Raw genomic sequence first — 20,898 nt, 5'->3', positions numbered from 1 at the left:
AACATGCAAATGAAGTTGTAAAGGCTCAAGATGACTGCAGAGATGTTGCAGAGTGGCTAAAGAAACTGAAGGGTTTATACCTGAAATAATACTTCAGGGTTTGTTTTGTTTTTTCCTGAGATGAGGACATGATTTGAAGCCCTTTTTAGGCTTGTATTACAAGCAGTTTAAGGCACCCTACTTTCACTGCAGAGAGTGGGGTACATAAAAATGAAGTTATCACAATGAAGCTTTCTTGAAATGACAGTTGTGTTAGCAAAGTACTTGCAATTAGCACAGTCTTTATAAATATTTCTCTTTTAAATGAAAGATTTAAGCTGTTAAATGGACTCTACTTCACCCGGTTTATCAGGTATTGAACTTAGGCACTTATGGCATCTGTGTGTTTGTGGAGAGAGCAGTTTGTGGTATGTAAGGTGCAGCTTCCCTGACCTGTGTGCAGATACCTCCCTCTCTTCAGCCTCTCCAGAGAATTTGGGACTCCTGCCTTCAAGGGGGTAGCTCTAAGTTGTTAGGAGCCCAAAGCAGATGTGAAATGTTCCCAAATAGATATTTGTTACGGTTCAACACTACAGCGTAAAGTCCCACCAAAAATCTGGATATCCAAACTCACTATAGTATTTCTCACAGCATTATTTTTTTCCTATGATAGTTGAGAGCAGATGAGCATTGCTTCTGGTTACAATATATATATACGTATATATATATATATGTAATTATTTTTCTTAACACATATAGCACCTAGCATGCTGATACCTTTTCTTCTTTCATGTACAATTGTTGTCCACTATGGATTCATACAACAAAAGTGCTATATATTGTTGTTCAGTTCAAACCCTGCTTTCACTATATATTGTCATAACTCTAGACAGAATGATAGCTTAGTTAATTTGATTTAGATGTTTTAGTTATTAACAGATGTAGGAATTGTAATTTAATGGCATAACTTTTGAAGTAAGGGTAGCTTTACCCAAAAGGCGTATTTCAATGGACAGCACTAAGTTTCAAACTATGGGAGAAATTTGCGACAACCGGTTTCTTACAACGTATCTTTTCTGACTATACCATACAGATTTTCCCCGGGTTTTCTATTTTTTTCATGGATGCTCGCTTGTCTAGTTGGGGTACATATGCAGAGTACAGCAAACTCATGCAGCTGAACTGTCATTTCCTGCTTGCTGAGATGCATCGCTAACAGGCCAGTAAGATCCTCATGCCACTGGCGCTGCCTTGCTTCCCGCAACTGGCATTCTGCTGAACCAGCCTGCTGGTTGAGGCTCTTGGGTAAAAAAGCAGATTTACTCAATTGGAGAGTAAGACACACGTTCTAGTGTGTGTTGTATAGCCTGTGCCATGCAGCAGGCTGCTGCTGAGGGCTATCTGAAGGAAATAAATTACTAAGCTTGACCAGAAGTTGAGGCGGGTGTGGTGGGATGCTGATTTTGTGAAATCTGTGACAAGCCGGGTGAAATAAGTGAAGCTGACCTCTGTAGGATTAGAAACCATGCACCAACTAAGACCCACGTGAGAATTCCACAGGTAATAAGGCTCCTTCTCCCCACACTTTTGTAATGGGATCTGGGAAGTTGAGTGGCTGTATTAAAAAAAGTTCTTATAATAGTAATAAGAATAAAACTTGCTCAGAGATGCATGTAAAATTGAAATGTACCTTATTTCTGCTACTCTGATGGCCAAACCTTCAGCTTTTTTTCTTGATATCTGGATCCAAACTCCCTGGCTGTACTTGTGCGCTGTAGGACTGGTAGCTGTAACTGTTCAGTTTCACATGCTGTCTGCTTATTGCACTGAAACAAATGCTGTAGATCTGACATTTTGCTTGCTTTTGTTAGCATGAAACCTGGAATTCAACCAGTTTTCAGCCGTAAGAGTTCATATAGTTCAATGTTGTTTCCATACTTCATAATCTTAAGTAGTGTCGTATGCATGGTTTTGTTTCCTTATTAGCTAAGTGAGCTATTTACTCTGAACTAAAATTCCTAAACGTTAAGCTTCTTTCTCCAAAGGAGAAAAGCCCAGAACAATGCAAGATGGATTTAGATTTGCAAGGAATAGCTTGTTCTCACTTTGTGCTATTCTGCGTAATCCACATAGAAGGACTACATAAAGTGCATTAACAGTTGTCAAGCTTTATGTGTGCTTTTATTTTTTATTTTTTGAATGACTGCTTAAAGCAGCTGCTTTCAAAGTTTATTATGAAATTTGTAAATATCACTAAAGTGCTTTGGATTGACGATGAAAACATTATTTACACAAGAGCTGCAAGAAGGGGGTTAGAGCAGCAGCTGGGCCCTCCTGCCAAGGCCTGACAGCAGAGGAGATTAGGATGGGTTACAGGTGCTGCTCTGACCGTTCTCCTGTGGAAGGAGTAAGGTACCTGAGCAGGAACTTGAATGTGGAAGTCCAACTACTTCATAAAAATCATCCAACTCCAGGCGCTTACCCAAAATGTTTCAAGACAGCAGGTGTCCTGCAGCAGAAGGGAATGCTGCTCAAAAGGAGCAGCAGCTCCCTTAAACACCAGCAGTATGAATACTTGTTGGCACACAGGCACCTGGGAAGGCAGCATACCTTCAGATTTGTGCTGGTGACTGCTTTGAAGTCTTTTCCCTTCCCATCATGGTTGCCATGCTTGCTGAGTAGCCATCATCACACAGGTGTCAGGAGGACTTGCCCATGCTCACACGATGAATGGAAGGCATCCATTTTCATGAAAAGGCAACAAGCACAGACAAAGGTTTTTCCCTTGTTCATGTAAACGGACAGTCTGAAATATATTCGAATTAAGTAACTTCTTCAGCATTACATCATCCTTCAGCAGGATGTCTTTCTCAGATTCAGCTGCGCATTACCACATTCAGTGTATTTATATACCTGTACCAGTAGCAGCATCCTTGGGATGCGCAAAGTAATGGCTTTCAGAAGAAATGCAAGAGCCTGCTCAGAAATGTTCTTACTTCCTGCCCTGAATCAGCATTTCTTATAAAATGAGAAAGTCTATGCTAGTCAAAAAATTAAATGACATAAGAAAGTAAATTACACTTATAAAAAGCACCACTGATTTTGCTTTCACTGTAAGCTTGCTGTAATTAAAATAACTCCGTTACTCCATCCATCCTTTTATTCCGCTCTGATGCATCAGCTGAGCGCAGCATCTGTTACCGATATGTAAATAAATAAATAAAAGGTAACTTTGACAAATTACAGTTCAGAAAACTATGAGACGGATTGGAAGGCAAGCTGTACAGGCACAGTCCGTGAACACAGTAAGCTGGCAAAGGCAGCTGCAGCGCGACCATCACTACGGCGCTGCCTCAAAAGGAACAGCAAACAGTTAGGAAGGCCTCTTCAACAAAGATTCCACGATTACACTGAAGACACTCAAGCCAACTATCCTTTACCTAAACAATCTAGAAACTCTACCAGATGCTTTTTGTTTCTCTTTATGCTTGTCTCCTGCTAGGACAGGAAATTCAAGACACAAAATTTCACTTTCACATTAGGTTGAGGAAATGCCCTAAGACACTAAGTTTTCCCCATGCTTTTGCTGGTAACATCAAGGAGTTCAGTTCTTTTAGAAAGCTAGAGATCTCCAGCCAAGAGAAATCGGGCTGAAATGAGGATTCTAACATTGTGAACATAGTTCCACTTGAGGAGCTGGTTAGTGAGTTTGTATCATCTAGAACCCTCTCTCAATCAGTATGTGGTTTAATTTCAAATGAAATGGGACTATCACATCACTTCACCATCCTTTCTAATAAATTCCACGTTCAGTGTGATAAGCCTTCCAAAGAACTCGCTAATTTATTGCTTTCTGTAGAATTTAAATGGATGTAAATAACTAATCTTGGACACAGTATTCTTGCACATTTTTTAATAAAGTGCTCCAGAGCAAGTTAAGCACTGTAATAAATTTCCCCTCTTTTTTTAAACTAGCAATGAGTAGCCTTTCTTTTTTTTCCCCCTCTGCAGAAAATCAGAACTAATTACATATAAGCACAAAGCAATGGTGTAAAAATGGACATTTATTACAACTAAACCAATGGGACAGTACGACAAAGGTCAAACAGTTTATTTGTCACAATCACAACAAAGCTTAACCCAGCCAAGCACATACAAGTGACAGTGTAAACTTCAAAAATGCTTAATACACAGGAAATTGCTTCAGGTTTGACTTAAGGTAATTTCACAACATCAGTCTCACACCAAGGGTCCTTCTAATACCACCCGAACCTCATCTATCCCAGCCCTTGTGCACAGGACTAAAATGCTAACAACTGCTTTTGCGTGCCTTCAGTTCAACATAGTCTTGAGTATTCTGGTATATTTAAATCTCAGAAATGGCTTAAATGGGTAAATTTGCATGCTGCAAGTTCTTAGGCTCCACTCTGGAATAGCCACTGAAGCTGCAGCCCCAGACCCAGCCCACCTCTGCCCTCGCCATCCCCTTTGCTGCCACCAGCACCTCTACTGGGATCTGGATCAGGAAACAAATGTCAGTGCCAACGTTTCGCTGGTGGGTTACATTTAGTCTAGATCAGATTGAGCCACAGCTGGCTGTGTAACTGCTTGTGCTAGCACCACATGACTGCTTTCAGCGACAATGCCAAAGCTAAGTTTTGTGAAAACACATATGGCGCTACTTACTTGAATTCTACAGTCAAGTTCCTGGGATGGGAAGAAAAAGAAAGCAAGCTGAGCATTCTCAGGGACCATGCATGCACAAAGTAGCACTCTGCTACTCCAAAGCGTGCCACTACCTTCCCAGAACTCAAAAGCATACATCAAACAAATTTCTTCAAGTGAAACAGTTCTAGTGTACAACTTCTGAGAGGCTGCAAGAAATGGCAAACTCTTATTTCCATTTCACTTTACCCAATTTGCAATGAACGTAGTATACAAAATTCTCACTGCAAATCAGTTGGTTCTACTGCACAGTTTTTAAGGGATGTGTCAATGTGTGAAAGGTGTAAGCCAAGAAAAGTAGTCAAAATAAAGCTGACACTTTTTCTTAAAGGCGCTCTTACACCCATTAGAGCGTAACTACAAAACACGAATAAATACAAATTAATTTGTAGAGATCAAAAGAAAATCATAAAAACTCCCTTTTGTAAAGCTCCCATGTTCAAAAGTATCCTATTTTCATTACATACTTCTCTATACAGTCAAAAAGGCTACTTCCTTCTCTTGTGTCTATGTTCAGAGCAAGCCAGTACTGGTTTAAAAATAGTTTCCCTATTTTTTTTTTTTCTATTTTTTTTTTTCTTTTTTTTAAACGACATGCATTCCCTCTTGAATATAGTAACTTGCACAGTTTTGATCAAGATAATTACATGTAAATACACTTTTGCTGCTAGTAAATGATCAGTTTGCAGTTGTCTTGCAAAAAGCAATGCCACCTTAACAGTTTTAACCAGTTGGATATGCAGATCCTAACAGGATTCTTTGGTATAATGGCAAATTCAGAAGTAAACAGTTATTTCCAATCGTAACACGTTAACTGAATAAAAGCAGAGCTACCACAACTATGGACTAAAAAATGTAGATGAACAAAAAGTCTTTGGTTGCATAAACACAATTTCTACAACATTTCATACTTGAAGGTGTCCATGTATTCTTTTTGTTTAGATATGCTATGTCAATGATACATTTATTTCCTGAAGTCATTTGCTTATAAAAACAGTACACTCACTGAAATTAAATGCATTTTTTTTTCCTATAAATGCAGTGAGAAGAGACACTGAGTCAATTTAAATCCAATTCCCTTTCATTTATGATTTTTGGCCTTTAATTTCTTGTTCCCTTTTCAAAGGAGTACTTCCCTTGTAGGCCTGAATGAAGCAGCTTAGCAAAACAGTAATACTGACAAACAGCATCTTACACCATTAGCTAAACATTACAATGAAGGCAGTGAACATTTACAGTATGAAACACTGAGATGTCATCAGCTGAAGTGAAGACTTATGTCAATCCAATTTCTTCAAGTACACTACGTGGGGTCTCTGCTTCCTAAGGAGGGAAAATTTGAGACAGTGGTGAATGGATCCTGCACATCTACTGAACAGTACCATACATGAGAGTTAGTATGAAAGATGCTTAATTAAAAAAGAAAAGTTGAAAGACATGGAAGTATAGAAGCGCTGTGGTTTGCAAACGTGGCATTAGCTGCACTTTTCAAAGTGCTGCTAATTAGATTGCCATGGTTCACAGGAATAGCTGGCAGATTTTATTGCCCTGAAGCATAATAAAAAGAAGCAATTCGGATGCACCAGCAGGGATCAAATCACAACCTAGTAATAGAGATATGAACTGGGGGAAGGATGGGGAAGCATCTTGCAATGAAGTTTGTCAGTTATGTTTGTGGTAAATTGTTTCATGGATCTCTGCTAGGGAAGAATGAATAAACGGACGAATGAAATGACCCATGCTACTTAGATACAGTATCCCTCAAGCTCTTTATGAAGAGCAAAGACTTTTTATGCTGGCCCCATGCTTTATTTACACAAAACCAAGTCAAGGTATCTTGGTACAGCTGGTGCCAATAAACTGATCAGGGTGGAGAAATTGGCAGGATTGAAATTGAATTCTCCTACACCTGGTAGAATACAAAATTTTACATTAATTCTAGGCTTAGAAAGCTTTGTTTATAGTCAAAGCAAGTTTCATACGCAATTCCAAAGAGTTATCAACAGTTTTGTATTCATTAAATTCATAAATTAAATTTGTTTAAAAAAAAAAGTACTTTGATACCTTAGATATTAACAATATGATAGTAAATAAAAAAGGGATACTGTGTCTTTACGGAAATATAAGTAGTTTTAATATCCAGAGTATGAATAAACTTACTTTAGCATCCTAAAACAAGACATGTCATGAAGCAGGAAGAAGGCAGATAGCAGTTAAAGCAGCAAACAAATCATATTTCAACTCTTTCCTAAATATTTTTAACAATAATTTGTCAGTAAAATACATAATTAAAAGCCTTAAATCTTGTAAGCACCAGAACTTAGTCTCTACCAATTTCAACTACGTAGCACAATATGATCACATTCACAATCCTCATTAAGTTCAATTAACATGTAAGACTATTTAACATTGAAAGAGAAGTGATAATATGTTAAAGCAAATTCACTTGCAAGTAAGTCAGTGCTTGGAAAAGGCCACTGCTGAGCACCTGGAGGTAGCTTCCAAATAAAAAACCCCAAGAAAAAGCAACTTAAAACTGAACACAAAGTACCCAGGGTATTAAGGATGCACAGTTTTCCCACTGATGCAATATTTAAATATTTAGAACACAGTGACCCTGATGAAGACAGACAGTATGGCAGGTTTAAAGATTTACTTGTGTATTTTAAAAGAAATCCTCCAAAAAGAGACACTTCTCTATTACTTTTATTACTTTTTCTGCATTCAATGGAGATGCCTCTTCCCTTTCCAAAAACTTCAAGAGCTTTGCACCAAAAATAAAAACCCTTAACCTCCAAATAAACTTTTAAACCAATTACAGCAACAGAATACAAGCGGGGAAAAAAACACCACAAAGTTTAACTTCAAAGATTTCAGATCTTGAAAGTATTTGTAATAAAGCATTATTTCCAAGTTCTAAGTTGATTAAGCAAGAGTGAAAGTTGACATTAGCCAGTGGTGATGCAGTGTTATTTATTAAATTGAACCACAAAAAGTTGCTCAGTAACACTGAAGAAATACTGTGCGCCACTGCTACAGTCTTTAAAGCAATTCAGCATTATCATCCCTGCTGCCTGGTGGAAGTTGCAGATCATTTTCACCTGGCATATACTTAAATCAAGATTAAGTTCCTTCAAATAAATCAAGGTTCTTAGCTGACAATGAAAGTAAAGCAATGTATTTCAAGGACACTGCCTACTTGCCCACAGGTACTCCTCACTGGTAAAACTCAGTAAGATGTTACTGTTTCAGTACTACAGCCTTAGCCTTGAGGCAGACATGCCTTCTTATGTGCACATTTACAATATAATCTCAAAAATAACATCTAAAAGCTAGTGTGTTTTGCTAGAATAACTTCATTAATTATGACTTTTAAGAAACAACTGAAATGGATTACATTCTATTTTGTCTGTGTTCCTTGTCTTAGGAAGCGTCAAACACTTTATGCAATTGTTATGGAATACATTCTGCAGTATTATACCCTACCTGCAGCTCAGAACCACCCGAGGCAAATGATGCAAATTTGAGATATATCACAACACAGATGAGGAAAAAAGCCATTCACATGAGACAAAAGTGCATGCAATACTTTTATTTCAAACATGCCAGGAAAGCTAATTCATTACCTAGTCATTTAGAAGCAAGCAGCTGTATACAGGTAACAAGAAAAACAGCATCTCATTACAGCTCAATGCACAGCATTTTAAGCCAACAGGCATGAAATAATGCAGGCTAAAGCAGCATTAACCAGACATTTAGACACATTGTTAATGTCTTAGAATAAAAAATAAAGGCAAACTTGGAAATGGAAAACCACTCCTATGATCTTGTTTTCTACAACTTCAGAATGCTGCATGTCTAACCCAAGCTTTTGTCCCATCCCCTAAATAACCCATTTTTATGTCAGTTTAACATTTGAAATGTAGTGCATTACCACATATAGGATGCAGAGTTAACTACTTACAGTCAACCACAGTAGCCACCTCTTTGCTAATTACCTTTTCAAGGAGTTTCAAAAATAGCACTAGTTTTAGGTCACAAAATATTCTCTTCTACTAGCCAAACAGAGGGTGCAATATATGCTCTCCCCATTCTGCTCACTCTTTTTAACTGAAAGTTCATTGTATTTATGTATGTGACAGTTTGCTAACACGCACTATACTCTGCATTTAAAACAGCAAATATCAATTGAAGGAGAGTTATTTCAAGTATTAAAAGTCCTTCTGATCCTAACCACCTGTAAGGTCTCCCTCAGTAACAGGAACTGTTTACTGACACCAGTGCTTTGAACACTGGGATACAAATGTAATTTCCAGATTTACACAAGTCATTTTGATTGCCCTAACAATACTATCTTCCCTCGCTTGTAGGCTAAGGCACACTACTGTACCAGCTTCAGAAAAGGATACTGGTATGAGCATCTTACTCAAGATGCAAGGTCTATGTAGAATTATGTGCAATGTTCAATACTTGTGTATACATATGTATCAGTTTCACATACTACCACTCCTTCACTGGTTTTTCTGTAAATATCTACCAGTTTAATGGTACGTTTAAATACCACCAAAACTCAAAAGTATATCGCATGATTCTATGAACACAGGTCAAGTAGTGTTACAGCACAGCTGTTGCAGTATATAGATGTTTAGTTCACACAATTCTACAGAACTTTTAAGCATAAGAATTCAAGCTTACACACAGTAAAAAAGTTAAACCATATGCTGACAAGCACAAGTACTGTTGAAATGAGACATGTGAAGAGACAACAATGTAAAACAGAAGGGGAAAAGGAAAATACAACAGCAGAGAATGGTTGTGGTATTCTATTAGATGTAAGATGACTGGATTCACCAAGCTGATGATAATGTTCTGTCATGAGTAAGGCACAGGTCTATCTCCTCTGAAATTCTGCATGCATGATGAATGAAGCCATTTAGTACACTGGGACATTAAAGTATTCATGACGTGGCTACAAAAGAAATGTACATATTCTTACACATAATAGAAAGGTAGACAAATATGCAAGGAAAAAAAAAAGATTCTCTCCTGTATTCCTGACATGAAACGACATTTTATATAAAAATAAAATACTATATTTTTGACAAGTCTAAGGGGAAAAAAGGAACAGTTTTACCCCTCCTCCCCCATAACTGTATGCTTATGCTGGCAGCACCAACATACAGAACTTCACATTGTAATTACTGTATTACAAAAGTCCAATGATTCTTCTCAACCAAAAATTGTTTTAAACAATTTTCCGAGTTCCAGAGATGTCTCACCCTATGCATCTGCTACATTCTAGCCCCTTGGGCAGATACCAACTGTTGGCTGCTATCAGAGGCACGGCAGCATAGTGCAGGAACTCTTGACATCACCTACCATATTTCCCCTCTCATAGACACTCACTGTTAACAGGCCTCCAGAATGCAACTGTGAGCAGCACCATGCCAGGGCAATGCAGCAGGGGGACTACTCGGGATAAAAATTACTGATTGCCAGTTTAAAAAAATGGGATGAATGTGAGACACCTATCACAACAGGTAAAGTTCTTTGCTTTCCAATTATGCCACCAAATTTAATACTCCAACTCTTATTTTATCAGCATGAATGTTAGTACACAATTTGTTGAAAGAAGAGTTGCAAATCACACAATACTCAACATTTTTTGTACATAAATCAGTGCTCTAGATTTTACGTGATCAACAGCTATTGAGAACTATATGTTCTGGATATGCTGATTAAGCATATTCCAGGAGGAAAAACCTCTCTGAGTATTAGCTACCATTTTTCATTCTGTACCAATTAAAAGCTTCAAACTAATTTAGCACCACACCCTGAAAATAAAAGGAGTCTCAGGAAAAAAAAAAAAGCTGAGAAAGTTCCCATGACTTCTCACAACCTATTTCTTCTGTATTGTACATTTCACAGCAGTATTGTCATCTCAGTTGATCCACAAAACGTATGAGCTCAAATGTTCTGAAGTTATCTCTAATTAGAAAATATCCCCCCCAGAGTATAGTAGAAGGTTCACAGGATTTATACTACTTTTTCAGTATCAGTAATCTGAACATTATTTCATACTAGTTACCTTAAAATTGTTATAAACAAACCAACTACAAATCCAGCAGCTCTCAAGTGACAGTTGCAAACAAGTTATATGAAGTCTCCTGTGATTTGGGGTAGAACTCCGTGTACAGCAGTGAATTACAAATGGAATTTCAACTCTCAAAATCTCTTATTAAAGAGAAGAGACAGTTTACAGTAAAAATCAAGATGCAGGAGAATTTAGGCTTATTTTTAACTGAAGAAGAAAACTTCAAACTGACAGTATACGGTACTAGCCCCAGTGTGTAGGAGCTTTGAGCCACTGGAGTAACATCAGAACTGATGAAGTATCCACAGATAAAACATTCCCCAAGATTATTCTGGAGAACTGCTTTACTGACGCTCTTAGCACGACTTGGCTTCACGAAGACAACTGAAATCTGGGCACACTGCTGCAATCTAAAATGCCAAATTGTTACAGTTTCATATTTTCAGTTTTTACCTGCAATCACTGACAACAACATGGTAGCATTCATTCCCTTTTTGTTTATCCACTTGGTTTCTTTTCAGTTCCAAAACTTTTCAACCTACTGCACAAGTTTATTTGACTATTCCATCCCCCTTTGCGCAACCTCCAGGTGTTCTCCACCCAATTCCTATTTTCTACATTTTATAGCTTAAAGAATGAAATCTCTTGGATGTGAAAACCCCAGTACACAAAATTAGATGACTGACAAATTACTTTTGGAGGATTAGTGTCTCATCTTGACAAAAATTTATTGTCTACTGATAAGGCAAGATAGATGGATAGATAACAACAGGAAGAAAACTGTCATTTTCACTCCTGCCAGCTTTTTAGCCTATGGAACATGTAAACACCACCTGCAAATAGACTAGTAAGAAACTTACATTGTAGAGGTAAATCCGAAAGATGAAATGGAAGACAACAGTAACTGAGAAAGGAAACGATAACAGCAATACTGTGAAACAGAAAACACTGCAGTTTCAGTGAGACCTCTGTATCCCACTGAAGACTTCCTAGGACATTACCACAGAGGCAGACTGGTGCTGGGGTAGCCTGATAAACAACAAAAAGGAAAAATAAATTGAACAGCTATTTCTAGTCAGAGGAAAACTGTGCACTTGCAGCCCAGAAGGTCAAATGCATCCTGGACGGCATCAAAAGACAGGGGATTGTTACTCATGAGGCCCCATCATGAGTACTGCATCCAGCCTGGGGCTCCCCAGTGCAGGAAGGATGTGGAGCTGTTGGAGCAGGTCCAAAGGAGGCCGCAAAGACAGTTAGAGGGCTGGAGCAAGAAAAGCTGTGGAAGCTGGGGTTGCTCAGCCTGGAGAAAAGAAGGCTATGGGGAGACCTCACTGCATCCTTCCAGTACCTGCAGATGACATACAGGAAAGCTGGAGAGGGAATCCATCAGGGAGTGTATAGCAATAGGATGAAGTGTGATGGCTTAAACTAAAAGATGGGAGATTTATATTAGATACTAGGAGGAAATTCTCACATGTTTCAGCTATGATCTGTTAAATTTATTACAGCATTCCCTGCCATACAGCCTCCAGAGAAGTGATGGTCTGAATACCCACTTGTAGGGTGCAAAGGACAGATGTCAGCTTCTGTAACCAGCATCTAGGTTACGCTGCATTCCTTGTACAATACTATGCAGAATTCAGGCTACATCTGAACCTCTGAACAATGTTTTTTTTAAGATCCGGGTAGCAATCTGCTCTAATGACTTCTTAAGTCTATCTAGCAGCTACAGAAGAGGTTCTTGCAACACAATGCAACGTCAAACTACCACAAGATACTACCTCTAAAAAAAATCATCACTTACTTTAAAAATTTGAACGTACACTGCATATTTGACTTAAGCACAGTTTTGCGATTCTAGTTAGTAGAATTCATCTTTTTCAAACAGGTATTTGCATTTACAACCTGCTTTAAAAGTTAGTTAAAACTCTGAAATGTTCAGCTCAAGTTCTCAGAGACTTTTAAATTAGAAAAAAATATATAGCAGTATTTGAGTCACAGATCTATCTAGCTAGCCCAACTCTACTGACATTTTTCCCAACCAATTTTGTCATGACTAAGACTAATTACAAATATCAGCCATAATAAAATTAGAAGGGACTTCACTTAACCCAGCCCTCCAAACAGCATACTTGTAACATTAGGTAGAGGTACTTAATCTGTTAATGCATCCAGCAATGGAAACTTTTCAATGTCCTCCAGGCAATCTACTCCAATGTTTCACTATTATCATCACTGATTTTTTTCTAATTTCTATTTAAACGTATCTTCTAGCCACAATTTAAGTTATTTTATATCTGCAGTGGACAAGAAAACACTCTTTCCTTTAGGCAATAAAGAAACAATTTATGCCTAAAACAAGCTTCCTCAAGCTCAGTGTTTTGCACTGCTAACAATGCTAAAAAATAGACTTCATGGATACTTGGCTTCCTTTGTCAGGTAAAGTTTGCACAAGTTTTACTCTCAGCTTTTTTCCAATCAAAACCAGCACAAATCCAATACGGTAAGCTATTCTAACACATAGGCAAACAAAACAGCAGTTATCTTTTGATAAAGACTTGCTGATTCATTGGTTGTTCCCTTCCCCCTCCCCCTCCCCCCCCCAGCATCTAAAAAACTCAAGTAAGAACAATAGACAAAAATGCATCATGAAATGCACTGCAGTTTGGGAATTACTCTGTTTAAAAACTCAAAGCTCTTACAGTAGGAAAAAATTAACACTGACAGGCACTTGTTTAGCAATTCTTCAGAAGCGATTACTTTTACACTCTGTTTTTGAGTCCTTATTAAGAAATATTTCTGATCTTGCAAGTGTTCAATTTTAGCTATGATGCTGCTGAAAAACAAAGTAAAATACTACACCAGTGCCAACTCCAAGACAAAATCTTGTCTGCAATTTCCTGTACACACAGGAACGAAACAAAAAATATTCATGACTGATACAAATTAGTCATTACAGCACAGTTTGAAACAGCTATCACCATGCAATTCTTTCTCAGGAAAACATTCTATCATATGCACACTATTTGGGTCCAAAACACAACCTCGACAGACAGAGGATACAACTTCAGATCAGCAGTGACTTGTTTGCCTCCCTCTCAAAAGCAGGAGTAAAAATACCCACGGAAACTCCATGAACTGTAACTGGATAAGGCTGGCTGCCTCCCGCTCCTTACTTGCTATTTCTGATCTGCTGGATCAGAGGTGATAATCGCTCTGGGAGGCGGTGCATTATGTCTGCCAATTGGCTGCTACAAAGTGAGCTACAAAGAATTAACAGTTTGATCTTTAAGGAAGGATGATTCTAAACATCCACTGGAGGCTTTGCTACCCCAACACAAGAACACAGATGTTTTAAGCAAATGCTACTGCTGAATGCTCTGTACTGAAGACAAAGTTCCAACAAGTCACTGAGTTTTCCTCCACCAGTGTCTGCATGTTTGGCAGGTTGCCACACTACACACGTTAGGATTCATTAATGTTTCCTTCCATTTTCTTCCAGCCCTGCACTGCATCCAGAGGCTTACATTACTTATTCCCCTTTCCTTAAGGAAACCATTTCTTAAACTGCTGGGCTGAATTTCTGAAGTGATGACCAGAACACATTATTGTAAGAGACATGTCATATCCCATCTCATCCAGATTCCTTGGTAACAGCACTTAAGCAGTGCCACTCCTTACTGTTCCTTCAGCACTTTTCTTTCTTACAGTTCTTCGAACAAATGTTTGCAGGGCTGAGTTGTTAACAAGGAAAACAAAAGCTGCTATGTTTTTATAAACGAACAATTTAAGTAGGATCAGTTTGATGTGAAATCCAGTTATCGTATGGCCATGAAAATAGTTTACTGGGTGTATAAGAAATAGGAAGAGAACTAACAGTTGAAAACCCCCCGAGTCCACTGCTGTTGAAGCTCCTTAACACACTCCCGTGATTCCAGCCAATAACAGGGCTGCAGTATAACATAAGTAAATCAGAACTTAACTACACCAACTTCAGGGTGCACGGCAGACAGGAGTCAAGACAAAACATCTGGGGAACACTGGCCTTTTATCACACAGATACACATACCATTGTTATAAAATGGTTAAATTTAGCCACACTCTGTATGGAATAGACAATTTCTGAATATACCTTATCACACTTGCAATAACTTCGCATGGGCAGAATTCAAAGCCCCAGAAAATCTTTCTGAAATAACCCTTAAAAACCCAAGTTCTACTCTTTTAGTGAGTGTTTATGCTGGACAGAGTAATACAGATTACGTAAAGTGAACCTGGATAACCTCTAAGTTAAGTATCACGATAATCCATGCACAGAAGCTTTACGAATCAAAGGCTCATCTTGCCAACAGCCAGCCTTCTTTATCTCAGGGTATTCTTTACCGCTAAGCACCCTCAACTAAATACATGAGCAGCAGTAACTTCCAGCATGCAAACTATTCCTCTCATTATATGCATTCATCTACCTGTTCACCTCTCCACTCACCACAGCAGACACCATTCCCATTTGTCCAACTGTAGAGTCATGACAGGTAGAGATCATGCTCAGTACGCACTGATTACTGTTTTGCTTCTTTAAGAAAAAGTATAAGCCACGAAGAAGCATTACATGAGCAACTGCTAAGAACACTGTTTAAATCAATAGGGACAAAGCACATCTGAACAGCTAAAACAATGCCCATACACAGAATCCATCCAGGACATATTCTGTAGATAAAATTTGGGTCTCTCAGCATTCTATAAGCTTGAGCTTGTGTGTTCCAGAATTAGTCTCTGTAGCATTCTAAGTCAACAAAATAGATTAGCACTGTTAAGTAAAAGCTCTATGCTTAGCAGTGGTCTAAAACAACTTATCTATACTTTTTTAAAGTTCTAGCCACAAATTTTTACATTTGCACAATCAATACTAACCTCACCATGAAAATCACCCCTTATGTATAAACTTTCTACCATGGAGGAGAGGGAAAACAATAATTGTACAGAGAAAGATGTGGGAAGCAATCATTTTTTATCATTTATATTTTCTTCTAGTTTTAGATTGGGTCCAGATACACGTAAGTAATTCTATTTTGAATAAGTGACTCTTGCTGGCTTGCCCTAATTCTACAGGTCTAACATGCTATCATATTAGTTACTCCTCATTCCCCAGCAATGATCAACTACAGTATATACTAAGTTTTAAATGACAAAGCTATTCATACAACAGTGAATTCAACTTTGAACATGGGACAAAATGTTTGTCAATTGCAGTAATTTTCTCCGGCCTGTAAACTAAATCCTGGCATCTATAAAGCCACATATGAAACTGTATCTATTCCTACAGTTCCACACTACAAAAGTCAATTTGTTTACTGAACTACTTGTACGTCACAGTATCAAAGAAGCAGCAACTAATTAAGTTTTCCACCAGTAAATCATTTCCATGTGTTTTAAACTTGCCTTATTTTAAGATAAAATCTTACCTTTATTAGTAGGACTGCCACAATGTACTCCACTTATGCTTTGGACAAAAATATGTTGCAATGCACTATATATGCAAATAAGCTTTGTTTTGTCATGCAGCATCCGGCACTTGATATATAGTCAACTGCAGCAGCACCCAGTCTTTATAGGGCCCACTTTCTTTGCACAGCAGATGTAAACAGCTCATTTGCCAGTAAGGACACTTTTGCATGGGTTGATTGTAAGTAAATAAAGCCAAACATCAGTTTAGTTATTAGTTTTGGTATCCTTTTCTCTAACTTGCATTATCCCATTAATTATCAACACCAAAAGAAAGCTAGTAGAAGTCAGACGCTTCGAGTTGATGCAGTTAGTACAAAAAAGGAAAATAAACAGGGAACACTCAAAGCACTCTTCAAAGACCATCATGCAAGTGTTGCAGAAGGTTAAGCCCATCACCCATTTTTGTTTACCCTTGCAAGGATTTAATTACACGTGCAACAGTCTTTGCATAGCACCCATTTAATCCATGCCACCAAAATGGTAAACTTCGTAGTTACCAATCGTCTAGATGGGGGTCAAAAGGGCTAATGTCTTAGATTGCTCTTAATCATAAGATATCCTCAGACAAACCTCCCCAGTCTTCATTCTGGCTCTACAAACACAAAATCAAGCAAGAAAATGTAATACCATCTACTTTTTAAAAAACAAAAAACAAAACTATTTACAGCTTATTTGCATTTAAAATAAAAGTTAGAAAAATATGCTGCACTATATAAAAAAAAATAAATTCAGTTAGTTAACTTAGATTTACTTCAGCTATAGTTACTCATTAATACAGTTTTATTAGGTCCTATTAACAGTCCACTGTTAAGAAAACAAATGCATCAATAAAGAACATATGCTCACGGATTGCAAGACAATGCATTAAAAAAGTGCATTAGTTTATTTCTCATTTCTTAACAAGCTAAAGTATACAAACACCCTAGAGAATAAGCTCTGCAGTTATTCAGGAAGGTTGACCTGTGCTTGATGAGAACTTAAAATCAGTAAATTAGCGCAATCTTAACAGATTTGAGAACATAATAGCACAGGGTGATATCAAATTAACATGTATTTAATGCAGTGACCGTTTCACACAGTGTTACTAACATTGGTATCCAAGTAAGATATAGATGGAGATAAAAGTTACATTCTAATTATCTACCACACTTTAATGTAAACAACTTAATTCAAGAACTGTGCAACGGCATTTACTCCTCTAACAGTTGCCATCATTACTTGCCAAGTTGTATGTGATAACCTTGTCATTTTCATGTGGTAATGAGTCGAGCAAGAATTTTAACATTTTCACACTAATCCATACATTAATCAAATTGACTTTATCTGAGAAGGCCTACAGTCAACAAGTTTATTTTGAGAAATTTTCTTTATGCCATTTCAAATCAAATTTTCAATATAAGATAACAACACGTATGCATCCAATGAATCTTAATAGCCAGCTCCAAAAAAAATACTCAGATTGGCAACAGAAAACAGAGCTCCCATACACACCAGCAACACACCTAACATTTGAAATGCACACAGAGCCACAAAAATCAGAACTTAAACTGAACTCCATGGGATCCCTCCTGGGGGCATTTGTACTTTTTTCATCAACTATTCTGTGGAGCTCTAAAAACATCTCCACCAGTTGTGAGTGTTTTAGTGCAGGACAGTATCACTGCAACGTGATGTATCATCTCAGATACCAGAGTAAAATGGAATTTCTTCCTCCCTTACACAAGGTCCAAACATTCAGCTTTGCTCTCTCCAGCAGTCTGAGAGATTTAGGAAACAAGTTCTACTAAAATGCTGGTTTATGTGCCCATTTAAAAGGGGCACTGAATTCTGAAGACACGTTACTCCTTACTGTCAAGAAATATCGTTCAGTTGTTCTTTGAATTTACTGTTTATTGACGGAAAGCACAGAACTAAGCTCCTGAAGACAACTATGGCTTATTCAGCAGAGCTAAGATTTTCATATCACCATGATGCACTGCTTCTACAGAAATGCAATAGAAAACTATTTCTGGAAGAATCTATGAGGAGTTCACCGTACAGAGATGATAATCATATCCTTAATAGAACTATTAAGTATCAGTTCAGTACACTGTTAATACACCCTTAACAGTTTCATAAGAATTGCTTATATCAACAAATAATCAACTCCATGGAAAGCTGTGTGAAGTAGATATTGTTTAATAGTATTGGAATTCATCTCAGAGAGCATATTGAATATCTACCAGAAACAGCAAGAACTCGGCTTGGACTAATTTGTCACACTAATAACTGTCCATAGCATTTCAACCTGCAAAACAAACTCAATGTATGCACAACGCTTACACAGAGGAACACTTACATGTGAGGAAGACTCCTTCCTCACAATATTCTAACCAACTTTTAATTTAAAAACAAATAAATCAGATTACTCAGCATCTCACACGCACACACACACCCCAAACATAGATGTCAGGGAAAAAAGGATTATGGAGACAGATTAATTAAAATAAGATGCTAAAGGTTCACACAAAAAGTGAAGTGCAGACTGAATCTATCATTTTCAAATCAAAGTGAAGGACAGATTAAGATCTGATCATGTTTCTGGAAAGACAACTGGATTTCTAAAACAGTTAGAAATCAAAGCCTGCAAACCTGTGATAATGGAGCCATAAGCTTCTCAACATCCCCAAAAGTGAGAAACTTCCAAGAATATAACTGCACTTAAATTAAAAATAAAAAAAAGACAAATCACACCCTATCTTATACAAACTGTTATTTAAAGCTATCAGAGAAAAAATAAGCAGTCTCTGAATACTAAGGGGATGAAGTATGATATCTAAGTTGCTCTGAAAGTAATGCCTCCCCTTTATTTCCAAGGAAACTCTAACAGACAAAAGAGCACAGTAATACTGTGTGATAGAGCATATATGCTCAGCACTACTTTTTCAATACAGTCACTACCATGAGCCATGGATTTTCACCAGCAATGAACAAGCAAGAGCCTGCATACAAAAAAAAACACCTGCATCAGCAGATGTGGCCCACTGTTGCCACTGCTGAAACATACCACCTAACCCTTACTGTGCTCACATCCACTGGTTGGCCTCCAGAAGTGTTCACCAAGCATCAAAAGATGTCAGTGGGCACCATTTTTTCCACACAGAGGAGTTAAATTCCACATCTTTACTTCATAAGCACTTCCATATCAGATGTCATTTGTATCAGACTGCCCTTCTGCTGCCATCTGTTATACGGCAATAAAACGTAATGGAATATTGGTGGGAAGGTACAATCTCTACTGCCTTATCACCATCTGCCTCTGACATCATGGGCCAACATAATAAAATAGGAGGCATTACTTGCAGAGCAGCCCTTGTATGACAACTGCTTGGATACTCAATGTCAATTTTTCAAGAAGGCATTTGAGACTTGAAAAAAAAAATGAGGTCAGCTTCCCCACTTTTCATTCCTAATTGGGGGAAAAAAAAAAAAGCAGAGCTACAGTTTCTACTATTTCATATGTTTATTTATTTATTTTGGACAAACTCCTAATGCTTTAAACAAAATGTTATGATTTGTTAAGTATTTGGAGGAAAGCCTATTCTACGGCATCAAGTGGAGAACTGAAAACTATGTATTTAAGTAAGGAAGCACTTCTGATATCAAAGACTACAGAACTTTCTGCAACTATTATAATAACAACTTAAAGTACTTAAAGGTTTGTTAGGAAGTTATATTCCTGTGATTTTTGATTATGCATATTCTTAGAGCTCATTCCATCTGAAGCCCAGATGAATTTATATTAAATATATCAGTTAAGTACAAAGACATCTTCATAAACAGTTGACAGTTTTCTTAAGTGCTTGTCACCAGCTTAAAATCAAGACAGTCATAAACAGATCTTTATAGGAATTCAGGAATGCAATTCTGTAACCGTTATAAGTAACTTTTTACTTAGAATGCTACAGAGAGTGAAACAGTTAACAGAAAACAGGCAAAGACGAAAGGGTAACAAAGTTTGGAAGTTAAACTGACATATTCATGTTCATGGATAGATAGCGATAGGACAAGGGGGGATGGATTTAAACTGAGACCGGGAGGTTTAGGTAAGATTTTAGGTAAGATATGAGGAGGAAGTTTTTCACTCGAGGGTGGTGACGCACTGGAACAGGTTGCCCAAGGAGGCTGTGGATGCCTCATACTTGGAGGCATTCAAGACCAGGCTGGATGTGGCTCTGGGCAGCCTGATCTGCTGGCTGGTGACCCTACACACTGCAGGGGGTTGAAACTACATGATCATTGTGGTCCTTTTCAACTCAGGACATTCTATGACTCTATATTCATAAATACCAGATTTTAGCGATGCCACATACTGAAGTCACAAAATATTTAATTATATTCTTGTTTTGCATCCTGTAAGCCCTGAATTTAAAAAGTTTAGTTTTCATGAACATAAGAACAATTCATAGCACCAACAAATTGATAAGTATATTTTCCTAAGACAAGGTACAAATAAGTTCTTCTCATCTGAAGCATATTATACGTACAGTAATGTATATGTTTAGCTATAGTGATGTGTTACTTTTCTCAATGAAGTAAACATCTGTTCAGCTCAC

General features: G+C 37.6%; 1 protein-coding gene across 3 annotated transcripts in view; it reads right to left on the bottom strand.

Annotated features, from left to right (window-relative positions):
• Window positions 1-4,032: 4,032 nt before the first annotated feature.
• Window positions 4,033-20,898, bottom strand: part of AP1S2 (adaptor related protein complex 1 subunit sigma 2) — a 33,109-nt gene continuing 16,243 nt past the window's right edge. The window contains exons 5-6 of one of the 3 annotated variants that reach the window (XR_011903019.1): window positions 16,801-16,895; window positions 5,894-6,027 (exon numbers count right to left, since the gene is read on the bottom strand). Coding sequence is in view for 2 of the 3 variants with exons in the window: in XM_072331132.1 (XP_072187233.1) it covers window positions 5,980-6,027 (48 nt within the window). In the remaining variant the exon portion in view is untranslated. Of the gene's footprint in view, window positions 6,028-8,271; window positions 9,674-16,800; window positions 16,896-20,898 lie in introns of those variants that run through there. The other 2 variants (XM_072331132.1, XM_072331147.1) reach the window with 2 other exon arrangements.

This window comes from Excalfactoria chinensis, chromosome 1 (assembly GCF_039878825.1).
Source record: "Excalfactoria chinensis isolate bCotChi1 chromosome 1, bCotChi1.hap2, whole genome shotgun sequence".
In the NCBI taxonomy this organism is placed as follows: Eukaryota; Metazoa; Chordata; class Aves; order Galliformes; family Phasianidae; genus Excalfactoria; species Excalfactoria chinensis.
The sequence above is the reverse complement of the archived record's forward strand: the minus strand, read 5'-3'. Positions and strand labels throughout refer to the sequence as shown.